This window comes from Convolutriloba macropyga, chromosome 5 (assembly GCF_964194025.1).
Source record: "Convolutriloba macropyga chromosome 5, txConMacr16.3, whole genome shotgun sequence".
Classification (NCBI taxonomy): Eukaryota; Metazoa; Xenacoelomorpha; order Acoela; family Convolutidae; genus Convolutriloba; species Convolutriloba macropyga.
This window is the reverse complement of record NC_134472.1, coordinates 69,699,862-69,712,428: the sequence shown is the minus strand read 5'-3', so window position 1 is coordinate 69,712,428 and position 12,567 is coordinate 69,699,862. Positions and strand designations below refer to the sequence as shown.

At 34.6% G+C, this 12,567-nt stretch overlaps 1 protein-coding gene across 2 annotated transcripts in view; it reads right to left on the bottom strand.

Annotated features, from left to right (window-relative positions):
* Positions 1-12,567, bottom strand: part of LOC142339596 (uncharacterized) — a 144,716-nt gene that overhangs the window by 16,776 nt on the left and 115,373 nt on the right. For both annotated transcript variants that reach the window (XM_075389745.1, XM_075389746.1), the window contains exons 24-32: positions 10,204-10,340; positions 9,323-9,556; positions 8,714-8,848; positions 5,902-6,795; positions 5,132-5,377; positions 4,590-4,765; positions 3,750-3,903; positions 2,943-3,152; positions 1,008-1,248 (exon numbers count right to left, since the gene is read on the bottom strand). In XM_075389745.1, the coding sequence (XP_075245860.1) occupies positions 1,008-1,248; positions 2,943-3,152; positions 3,750-3,903; positions 4,590-4,765; positions 5,132-5,377; positions 5,902-6,795; positions 8,714-8,848; positions 9,323-9,556; positions 10,204-10,340 (2,427 nt within the window). The remainder of the gene's footprint in view (positions 1-1,007; positions 1,249-2,942; positions 3,153-3,749; positions 3,904-4,589; positions 4,766-5,131; positions 5,378-5,901; positions 6,796-8,713; positions 8,849-9,322; positions 9,557-10,203; positions 10,341-12,567) is intronic.

The following is a 12,567-nucleotide window of genomic DNA, read 5'->3' as shown; positions in this document are numbered from 1 at the left end:
ATGAGGCATGTTTAGCACTATATTTAAGGGGGACTATTTTGTCAAGGACTGTTTTGCTTTCTTGGGACTATTTTGTGTGTGACTGTTTTGAGTGGGAATATTTTGCTATTTGCGAATGTTTTGTCAGGGACTGTCTTCGAAGTGACTGTTTTGTCTGTTTACCAACAAATCAAACCCTTTCTTCGTGGCTGAGCCATATATGCTGAAACTTTCGAAATTATTTATTTATTATTTTTAATTAATTAATTGTTAATCTCGGACAATAACCTATATTTTTATTTCCACTTTTCGATAAAGAATGATTTGATTCTTTGTTATTAGCAGATAATTGTTAGAATTTACCAAAAATTTTTCTCTTTATTTTGTTTTCTTTTTTGAGCTTCAAGTGGTCTAAAATAATCAGGTTTATGTGATACTTCAAATTTTTTACATTGGGAAAACATTGAAAACTTGGCAGTTTTGCTTATTTTCAGACTAACAGTTCCACATTATTCTTACGATTACTACAGAAACATTCCTCATAACTGCTGCATACAAACACTAGCTTTGCTAAAAAGCATAAGACGTTAAAACACCACTTATCCTCAATAAAAAAAATGATGGAAATTTTCCTTACAAAAAAACAGTTTGAGCATTGAGGCTTTCGAAACTGAAAACGAAAATCTGCTCCAAGCGTCTGATATTCAAAAACATAGACCACTGCGCCTAATTTTGATATAAAAGGGCTGGAAATGGGTAAAATTTGATTTTCAGAACACTTTGAAAAATGAACAAGAATTACAAAATTAAAGCTGAAATTATGGGACCTGCAGTTTTTGATGTTTAGTTTTCATTTTTGCTTAGTTTCAAATAAATGAAAACCTTAACGTTAGAAAGATATACTTCAGATCTACTCTTTAAAACGAGCTAAGTGACATGGCCATAATATGACAACTGTAAAAAAAACAGAATTGAAATATCATGATTCAGTACTGATTTACTGAGAGCTTACTACGGGTTATTCTTACCTGATATTGTATAATAGCCAATTGTTGTTTCTAATCCCAAAAAGTTCCACGATTCGCTCATTGTGATCAAACTCTGTCCCAAAACAATGCAGCTTGCTTGGCATTCATCAATTGAGTTAGATAAGCTATCCAGAGCCCGGTTTTCTGTCACGGGCGACGAGGCCGCAATCGACATTCCCATCTCTTCGATCTCTTTAATTTTCTGCCCAATTTCACTCAGCATTGATTGACTGTTGGATTCCTATGAAAATGAAATAGTTTTTACCGAAACTTCAAGTTTTCATGCACTCGATTCGGTTCCAACAGTTTATTCCCACGCGATTGTCTCCCAAACTAAACTTCAATGATACTGTAAATATTTCATAGCTCGTATTTCAACTCAGATCATAACCTCAATATTTTTTTACACTTATCCAGTACAAGATGAAAACTTATTATTTTACAGGTAATATGAGTCTAAGAATATCAGGATTCAAGTTTTGTGTATTTTAAAATTTTTGTCAATTTATTGCAATTGTTTATTATTCTCAGAATAAAAAAAACAACGCAAATTCTCAACCATTATTCTGATAAAGTTTGTACCGGTATATACATATGCTTAGCATATAAATACATAGTATTTATATACATAAACATAGTCACTAAACAGAAAATATGAAAACTGGGCACTCTTTTGTTGTTTCAACACTGCCGTTGTTAATCTTTTACGCCCCCTAGGTGCACGTGTTAATATTTATATAGTAACCCGCTATACAACTGAGGGCATAAAAAACACTGGGGTCGAAGCAAAAATGAGGTGTTGAGTACATTACAGACCCCCGAATCGGGCGTATACGACCAATTCGTGCACGTGGATTCCACAATCAATCCTAACACAATCGTTCTCTGGGTTACACCTACGCTCGCTAAATTGATTACGATTGGGAAATTTTGAGGAGATTAAGTCAGTGTTTCCACAAAAGCGTTTTGCGGAATACACTGACAGAATAGTGTAATTGTATTTCACGTGCAAATGTAATAAGATTTCAAGATTTGAGTAATTGGATTTCACCATTTGCGTTATAAAAGTCCGCTGTTTGCGTAAGTAGATTCCATAAACTGCGTAATGAGATGCCACAAATGGCGTAATTAGATTTCACAATTTCCGTTATACGACTCAACAAACTCAATGTGTGTTTGATATATGTTTGCGTATGTATAAATTTGTGCAATAAAAATTAATTTTAGAAACTTCCACCTTTCTTTAAAAGAGAGGCATTGAAATTAAATACACAAACTTCCCTTCATTTTAGAAAGTGATTTCGGGTTTTGTCTGAAGGCATTCTGAGTTTTACCTGCAGTTGGAAACAAGTTAGGCTTCGAAATCGAAAATTTTTTCCATTAAATCAAGTCTTAGACAGCTAAAATTTTCTCCTAACCCAAAAAGCCACTATATTTGGGTTTATCTCAACAAATACCTTTTCGAAATCAGAATTAATTGCCCTTGATCATAAAAATTAGCCTCAATTATGGACAGGGGATATTTGTGCATTTAATAATCGACACAATATTGCTTTGATTAACGAACTTTAGAATTAGAAAGAATATTAGACTAAAAGAATGATGAATCGCTGTTTCATGCGTTGTGAAGTCCATTGACAGAATTGTGTAAATGTATACCACTTTGTATTGTCAGTGTATTCTACAAAACCGCTCTCAAAGCGTTCTGTGGAAAACACTGATGGATTAGTGTAAGTGTAGTTCAAGTATGCGAGGGTGAATGCCACAGGCTTAAAATAAGGGCAAAAATGAACTACATTAAGGGACCTGTATTAACCAGTAATGTCCAAGAATTTCCAGTTTTTCCAGAATTTGTCAAATGAACTTTTGTTCTAATCAGGGCATTTGAAAATTGGTTGTGTTTAAGTTTTGATTCAATTAAGTTTTTACACTCACCGCATTCGTCGAGTTTTCAAACTTGTGTAGCATGTTTTGCGCTTGAGATTGGTATTTCGAAACTTTGTCCAACAAAACTATGTTATAATTGCATTTAAAATTCCTCATTTCTCCTGCTCCAGCTCTTGTCATAGATCCCTGGATATTGTCTCCCCTTTGAATCAGCTCCTTGCATTTCAAACTCATGTCGTCCAATTGTACAAGGCCATTCTGAAAAGTAAAGCTTTTTATTTACAAAACATAGCCTAGATTAAAGATGAGGCAAGAGATACAGAACTTTATACAGAAAGTGACCAAGGCCACTAGGAAAACAATCATTAATTTCTTTAAAAATACCCGAATGAGCTCGAATTGGTTCAGAGTGCTCTAAAGTAGCCAGTCATTTTATTCAATTAGTGAATGAAGTAAATAATTTTTTTGATAAAAAAATTAATAATACAAGAAACAAAAATTTGGTTCAAATGAGTGTAAAAAATGACGTCACCTAGAAGAGTAGCTTAAAAGCGGTATGAGCATGTGAACAAAGCCGTTATTGAGAGTTTTGAGGCGTGAATGAAATGTAAAACGAATAATGAGCGAGAGACAATTAAACAAAAAAACATGCGTGGAAAAACCACTCAAAACACATCAAACGTTAGGGAAAATGCTGGTGAGTAACAATGAAAGAGTCAGCAATCAAATACAAAAGAGTAACAATGTAACAACCGTCAGCAATCAAATACAGGCTTGTTTCTAATGTAAAAACTTGAAGCAAATTAGACGGACTTCTAGTGAAATAGGAAATATTATTTACTATACTATTCTTACCTTCAGGTCTTCGGTTCGTTGTTGCAAATTTCTTTGGTCTTCTGGATTTCTGCTAAATATGGTGATCGATATTTCATTCAGTTGCTCTGTGAGCAGAACTTGTTCCTCAAAGTAAGACGGCGCCAGATTCAAAACCGAAGAGCTTGATTCGAGTCTAAAACGAGATCAGTTTTAAGTTAAGGGAGAGTATCATAAACTGTTTAGATTTGCATCCGTCGCATTGTAACACTCAATGAGCCGTGAGACATTTTTCTGTCGAAATCAGATCAAAATACTTAAATTACATCGATATACGTGTGTCAAGACAATTTACCCAATTCGATTTTACTCAAACTGCCATTTTATATATATAACTCATAGCTTTCCGAATGTTTATCAAGATCTTTCAAGTTTCTTATAAGATCTTACACAATGAACATTTTTGTCAGGCAGAATTTTTATCTCGTAAGATTTGACAAAAGTGAACTTTTATTGTGCAAGATCTTACAGACCTGATAAAAAATATTAATCGTGTAAGTCCTGATATATTGCCTTACAAAGTCTTAGCCAGGCGACGCTTAATCTTATAAGAACTTATAGGATAATTTTGTAAGAAATTTGTAAGATCTTACACGAGAAAAATTCTCAAATGGCTGAAGCACTTTCATAAAGGTATACATAAATTGCGATGGACTGTTTCATCTCTTATTAGATATGGTAAAAACACGATCAGTGGCAAAACAAGCAATAATTTGATCACACATGCTAATGATATTACAAATTTTGTTCACTTCGCTGAGAAGAAATAGTTCCAATTTTATGATTTAATACGGCTACCGCAGTTCAATTTGATATACTGACCTCTGTTTCAAATTCTTGAGAACTGAATTAAGTTTTGATTTGATGTCTTCGAGTCTGTTTAAAAATGACAACAGACTGTCATCAGAACAGAGATGTTGCTCTTCGTCCGAGAATACCCTTAGTGATTCTATCTGGTTGAACAACTCTTCACTCGTACCCAAACAGGTCTTCAGCTCCTGGTAACAAAATTCAGAACCTTGGGAAAGAGTTATCGTTCTTGGAGGAAAACATCGTGTGAACCCGGGTAACATTTGCAGAAAGTATGAGCCTCTGTCGCCCGCGGATTATTGCTCAAAAAGCCCGCAAGGTAAACTTTCAAAGCAAAACCAGGGTTACTTCATCAAGGGTTACTTGATCATACCAACAAGGTCCGCCGTAAAGGGGGCCCCAGTCTAAAGTGGGGTTACAGGCTATGGTCCGAGATGACCCCTTGTCCAGGAGTTAAGTTTGTCTGATCAGAGGGGTCTTATCTTGGGTCCCACACCTAACACTCACTGGCCTTCCATCAGTTTTGCATTGTTTGACATCCAAAAAAATCTTACCTCAACTCGGATCGAAACTTTTTCTATTTCACTCTCCAAATCAGATTTCACATCACAAGACACTCTACACTCATCAACTATCTCAACTCTTCGTGTCAGTAGTTTCATTTGATGTGACACTTTGTCCAAAGTGTCTAACTTGAACAGAAGTGAAGTTATTTGTGAGTCAAAGGTCTGCACTCTCTCTGTGGACTCCTCGTATTTGTCACAGCTGTCTTTGAAACTGTCCAGCTCCACTGCAACCATCTATGATAAAATCAACAATATTGTTGAACAAGCATTCGGAAGTAGTATCTGGAGGGACCCAAAAACCTGAAGTGATTCTATAAAACCCCCAATGGTAACACACCGACCCCCCTCGCCCACACATTCTAACTTCTTCATCTCTTTTGGCACCTGAAACTTCAAAAATCTTGGAAAAAATGCAAGCAAATGCAGGCTTATTTTAGATTCTTCATTTATACTTGCTACTGCGCATGTGTGTGAGGGGTGGGAGGGAGGGGGTGCACAAAGAGGAAAACTTCATGAGCCCGCAATTACTCATGCTTGATATTCCGCAATTTGGAAAATGACATTCCGCAAGATTCTTCAAGAGCGAAATTTTAAAAGTACCAAAGTATGATTGATAACAGTTCAAAAAACTGTCACCAAAAGTGGGTCTTTCCTATTACAGCCATCCCATTACAAAATCGTAGCCCCTATTATTTTATGCTTAAAGTACAGTAAAAAAGGGGATGGGGTATAAGCTAAAACAAAAAATACCAACTTACCCTAATTTGAGACTGAACGGACAGTAAATAATCCCAATTCAACTTCAGAGGACTCCAAGAACCCAGTTTGTTCATACTTATTGTCACACACGCTTTCCCTCTAATTTTCATCTGATCTTCATTCAAGTCATTCAAAACTGTCGCCATAGTTTGGGAAAACAACCTCTGAACTCTGACTTTCACTTTCGAAAGTTTCGATTTGACTGCCTTCGTCAATACGTCGGTCCCTGTTGCACTATTGCTCAGAAAACTTCTGGTCAACTCAATATCGACAGATTCTAACTTTGTCAAAATTTGCTTCAGTTTCAACATGACATCGTCCTTCGATTCTGGGGGGTCTGAAATCAACTCTTTGTATTCTGAATCAAGCTTTTCCATATTTGTACGCAAATCAGTTAGCAGGTCAAGCGATTCCTTTTCGACCGAGTCCTCAAACACTTGCAACAAACTTTCTTTATATGCGTTTTCGACTAACTGAGTTTTCGATTTCAGCTCGCTTGTATACGGTAGCAAAATTCTGTTCAAACTATGTTTATCCAAAATTGTCGAAAATTTGTCGTGAATTGACCAAATTATCTGTGAAGATTTCTCGATCAGTTTTTGCGCTGCGTTAAAAGAGTTCTGGTCAATTTGGTTATTCAGAAGCTTCTCGATTTGGTTGAAATTAGCTTCTATTGACTTAAGTGGTCCTTGCGATTTGATCAAATCCGCTTGTTTTGCGTGTAGGAAGTCGTTGAAACTGCTAGATTCCTTTTTGATAGCGTCACATTTTTCTTTAAGATCAGAGTTGAGCTCTTTGAGGACAGGATGCAATTTGGACTTTGTGAAGTCCTCGCACCATTGATACAAGGTTGTCATAGCTGCAATCGTACGCTCTGATTCGCTGATTTTCGTCTAAAAAAGTAAGAGGATCACGAAGTAAAAAACCAAATTATCAACTAACTGATAATTTCAAACCCAAAAAATGAGCACAAAAATCTTACGCTATAATAGTTAAATAATAAAGCACAATAATTAGATATAAAAAGTAAGTAATATGTCTAAGTTATATGCTGGACTTCTTAATTAGAAAAAAGTCAATTATAAAAACTTCAATGAAATTTAAAAATTTTCCAAGAGACGCGGATATTAGTGGCAATGCTAAACAACGGGTCCTTGTGAATTTGCTGAAAAAAGTAGCCGATGAAAATTGTCTTCTTTTTATTTTATTCAAAAACACAAATGAATGCAGTAAAAGCTTGACATGAATTTATAAACATAATTTAACAGTTTTTTTAACAAAGTATCATAAAACAGGGAAAAACGGTGTTTTTCGGGAAAACAGTGACAATAACACGTTACATTTTTTTCAGATTACGTTAATGTTCGTTGTTGTGAAAATTGTGGTCAACATTGACACAAATTCATAATAATTCGACAATCATTGCGTTTCACACAGCAACCGTTAAAAACTATTCCACACTAGCGTCACTTGAAAAGCTCTCAAACGACTAGCGAGCAGTTTGCTTCATTGGTATGTACCTTTAACTTATCATAACTAGCTTAAGCCTAGGTAAAGGGGAAGTAAGGATTTAGAAAAAATATATCACGTTTTTTGGGAGGGGGATTGCGAGCATGGAATTGGAGGGGGTAGAAGAGTGGGGCAGACGGAGTGAGGGGAGTCTACATCACCAAAAATTGCTCTTAACACAAAGATTTTATGTTTTCACAACAACTTGGGCGAATTGAACACCCAGAGACTAATAAATCATAAAAGAAGTGAGCTCCTCAGCTACTTAATGCCATCCGAATTTTGCCTGATTTACTGCTTTTGCGGACGAAACGTCAAAAACGTCAGACGATAAATCGATCAATAAAAAAGTTCCAAATTTTGAGGGAATCTGAATTAGTTTGCCTTGCTGTCACTGCTGTCAAAACATGCTTGATACTTTAAAAACTGTCGCATAAACTGGGAATAAGCAACTGAGTCACTGTGTTTAGCAAAAATTCACCAATTCATTTCAAAATTTGTTGATTGTCATTTTTTGATAAAAACATTCAGTTTTTTTGGGAGAAAAACGAAAACACTTTTTTGTTGGAATCTCCGTAAAATAAAAAAATAAGCTACGTTTTTTTAAGATCAAAGAGCTATACTATAAATTTTTTCAATAATTTTTGAAGCTCAGAATCCTTCAAACTGATGTAATCCGAAAAAATCAAGCATTTTTAAGACAAAGTTTTTTATATTTTCATTCAAAACAAACATTTATAGCTCGGCTTGATAATGGAAGCAAAACAAATGTCAACAAAACACAAATGAACGATTTCTCAACAAAACTTTTTGTGGAGAAATTGTTCATTTAAGTTCAACTACAAAACCATATTACCGTGTTTTTTCAACCAATGCCCCCTCTTAGCTGATACAAGGTCCATTATAAAATTTTCACGGTCATGTAGAAACAATTCACATACCAATTCACCCTGAAGCAATTTTTTCTCTTGATTAAACAAAAGAATCCAAATGAAGTTTAAAACTATTTCACATAAGCATGATCTTTCCCCATTTCATCGATTAAAAGAAATTGCAAAACAAGTTTAACAGGACGCGGAGTATGAGACCTTGCAAGAAAAAAGAAAAAAAATGTTTTTTTTTGGCAATTTCTGAGCTTTGGCTTAAACTATGATAATAAAACATTTTAGACGGAGATTAAAACGCTAATTAACATCAATATGGTCGAGCTTTTTTAATAGCAAGTTCGGAAAATTTTGACCCTCTTTTTCTGGGATTTTTTTTTCTATGCTGCTGTATTTAAAAGATACCGATGAAACTAACCGAGAAGACGTCCGAGATGCCTTCTAAAGAGTCCACTGAATGAATCCACAAACAGTCGACTGTATTGCAATTCAACCAGGAACAAATATCAGCGAGCTGTTTTAATTTCTCACCAATGTCGCTCAGAAACGGCTCCTGAAAAAGACACTCAATTCAAATGATTCACAGCGCCCAATTAACACAAAATAGCTGCTTGATGTTATTGTCAAGATTTTAAAGACATATAGCGCAGAGGAACCAAATTGCCTGGAATTGGCAAAAAAAAACCTACTGACATCTTTCGAAGCCCTAGCATCGAATATCTAAATCGATTATCACGATTGTGTCAATAATACCAACTTTTAAACTCAGGTAAGATTTTTCTGAATATTTCCATAGAATATGATCTGAATATTTCCATAGAAAATTCTCATGTCTACGATACCAGCACATGTTGCTATTATGGGAGCACGGCATTTAATAATTCCATATGATGCCCACATTATTAAAGGGAGATTCACTAAAAAAAATAGTTCAACCTTTTCAACAATGTGCTAAAAATTTCGAGAATTGAATTCAAAATGTATTTTCAAAAACCAAACCGAGAACAGAACTCTAAGAAGCCCTCACGTTTCTGTCGATTTCAGACACAGATGCTCTTTTCTTCCTCGTTGCGTCATTGTTCACTTTGGTCACGCGTCTTTTGTGCTGATCGAATTTCTTCTGCATTTCCTGCATTTTACTCCTGATCTTCTGTGCACTCTCAGCGGGTACAAGAGTGGGGTTCTTCTGTAGGAACCCAGACACCCACTGTTTAACCTCCTCCCCTACTCGGATCTCCGATTCCAAACTTAGAGTCTTGATCTGAAGAGAGCACAAATGAATATTGCAATAATGCCAAACTTAAGATAATACTGTTGCAAGAGAGACTACTTATTAATATCTTTTTTTTATTAAGATAAACTAAGAGCATATATAAGAATACCAAAAACATTTCCAACTCAGCTATTTATTTTTAATGCTATGCGACCCAAAATTTTTCAACAGCCTTTGATATAATCAAAAGAGATTTAACTCAAAGAAATTTGGTAAGAAAGAAACTTTTCAAAAATTCAATGGTGATAAAAAACTCAAACAGTTCGAAACAAATCTGACCTCAAATTGCAAGGTATAAACAATATAATTGTAACCACCGAGAGAAAACCGACAATTCCGTTCATTGAGTACGCTATTATCTGGCGGGTTGTACATAGCAGTTAGAAATTAATTTAATCTTTTTTTGCGATGACCCCAATGACCTTTGAAATTTAGTTCTTTGATGCCTCACGCAGTGAGCGGGGTCGAACACAGACAATTGACGCCCCAAAAACCAATATGTGCCCCAGAAACCTCTGTTTGCAACTTAAGAATGATACGGTGCTTGATTTAAACAGCAGAAAATGTAATGATTTAATTAACGCCAAATTCTTAGAATTTAATTTTTTCATATATTTTTTAAAATCTTTACAAACCTCTTCCAAGATCAGAGTGCTGCTAGAGTCATCCGAAGTCTTTGTATTTGAGGGTTCCTTGTTGCTCTCTATCCACTTGATAAATGTGTTCATTGGTTTCAGCAGCAACTCAACCACTTCAGGAGTCACGGTCAAGGCTGAAGTAGAACAACGATTGATATTATATCTGGAGTTTCCAGAAAATAATGTTTATCTAAAAGCTAAAGCAGTTAAGCATTTTCAAGAGTTCAAAATGCTCTCTTGCGTTATAGAGCTAATTTAAAGAAAAAAATGAGGAAAGTTGAGGCAGATGTTATACAAAAAAAATTTATTTTAATAAATCTATTCCAGATGTAATAAAGTTCGCTAAAATACCATTTAATTAAACACTAATCATAACAGTTTAAAGTAGATGTCAATAAACTTGCGAACTGCTGATCAATATTTCCCTACTTTCAGACGAAAGCTGAACATTTTTCGTTCGTAATACTGTCATACAATTTATTTTATGATCTAGTTTGTATGCATAACATCCAACTGTAAAAAAGTTAAATGATCTATGATGAAAATAATGTGATCTTGTAACAATTTTGAAAAGAAATTATCGACCGTTTTCCATACTTGTAACCTTAGAGGCAACTTCATTCTTGTTACACACTAAATTTTAAAGTTTTTTGTGAGTTGAGGGTGTAAATATTCAAAGTAATTAACGAGCACAATTGTAGTTTTACAAAGACTTACAAGAGTTGTTCCATAGTGTGATTTTAGCGGATTTAATTACAGTAAAATTAACTAGTAATAACTTTTATTTGAGCGGTTGAAACGCAACTTTTATCAACTAGTTGTCATGTATTTGAATAGCTTTTCACTGAAAAAATTAAGCTTTTCGATGTCTATTCTTAACTTAGAAAACACCTTAGAAACCGTTTTAGAAAACAACTTAGAAACCGTTTCAATAAAAAAACATTCAAAGAGAGAATAAGAAAATTTATTAGAATTCAAGCAAGTTTCAAGACTAGTTTTCAACTGATTCTCAGGTTGGTTTTCCAGTGTTCTGTTTCTAATGATTCCGCAGGCTTGTACCTCGAGCTGTATTGTTCCTTCGTAAATAATTATTGATCTTCAAGTTGGGCAACATCCGGCTTTTGTACCTTTCTTGATGTTGTATAAGTACAGATACTTTTCCGTTTTAGCGCCTACTTTATCAACATAATTATTCCAACAAATACACGACTTCTCTTTACCGTACTTACCAATCATACAAATTGATCTCCATCGAACTCAAAAAGGTAATTGATAAGACTTTTGGGTAAGTAATATGCTTATCAGTAACCTGTCATTCTGCGGCTGTTTTCAATAAACATTTAGGGAAAACATCACGTAACTATGAGGCACAAAACAGAGGCGTGACAATTCTTTTTATAATTGTTTATTTTTCAAAACAAAGATTCGTGATTGGTTTCATCGTAAATCTCTCACATCCACAGCAGTATTGATCTTTTAAACCTATCTTTGGAAAACAATTACTTTGATTTAAAACAGATCTGAAAAAAGCTAATTGGCTTTATAACGAATTTTTCATGCTTTTCTCAGCGGAATATGTCAGGCTTTTCTCAACGAAAATCTCAGTGGAACCTGCCTTACATTTATCTTTGTTGTTGTGATGAAACTATGTGTATTAGCAATAAAAGGAAAAGGAAATCTTATATTTTACAAATTGATCCACCAAAATGTTTCATTCTTTTGAAAAAGAAAAGTTAAACGTGATTCTATTGTCAATTTCCAACAACCAACTTCAGAAAATACAGGTCAAACTTATTTTTAATTTTTCAAGTTCAAGTTCAAGTTCCAGCTTCTGTTTGGGACAGTTAGTAGAAATAAATATGGGAAGCAAATTATGCTTTTGGTATCACTTGGCGTCAGTTCTGTTGATCGAGTTGACAAATTTGACATCCGTAAATTTTAAGCATTTTTGCAGCATAAATGATTTTAAAAAAATACATGAATTGGTAGTTCAGCCCTCTTTTCTGGTTCAGCTTCTGGGTCCCTATCAGAAGATATTGGTGATTAGCTGTCTCAGCTGTCTAACTGTTTATTAATCCTTAACTATTTAGCTCCGCTTATTGCCTCAGTCACTTGCTGGAGGCCTGTACGATTATCTCAAAAAACGTTTCAGCACTAATGTTTAGCTCCTGATCAAGATCTCTTGGTCTCTTCTAGACTCCCGGCGAATATTTTTTTTGCAGAGTGATGACCTTTTGGTCGTTTTTAACATAAAATTTCTCGGCTAACAGCCATTTGTTAATTAGAGAAAATTGTTAATTAATGGTAATCCTATATTTAATAATACACTTATAATTAATTATTAATAATAATTAATAATAA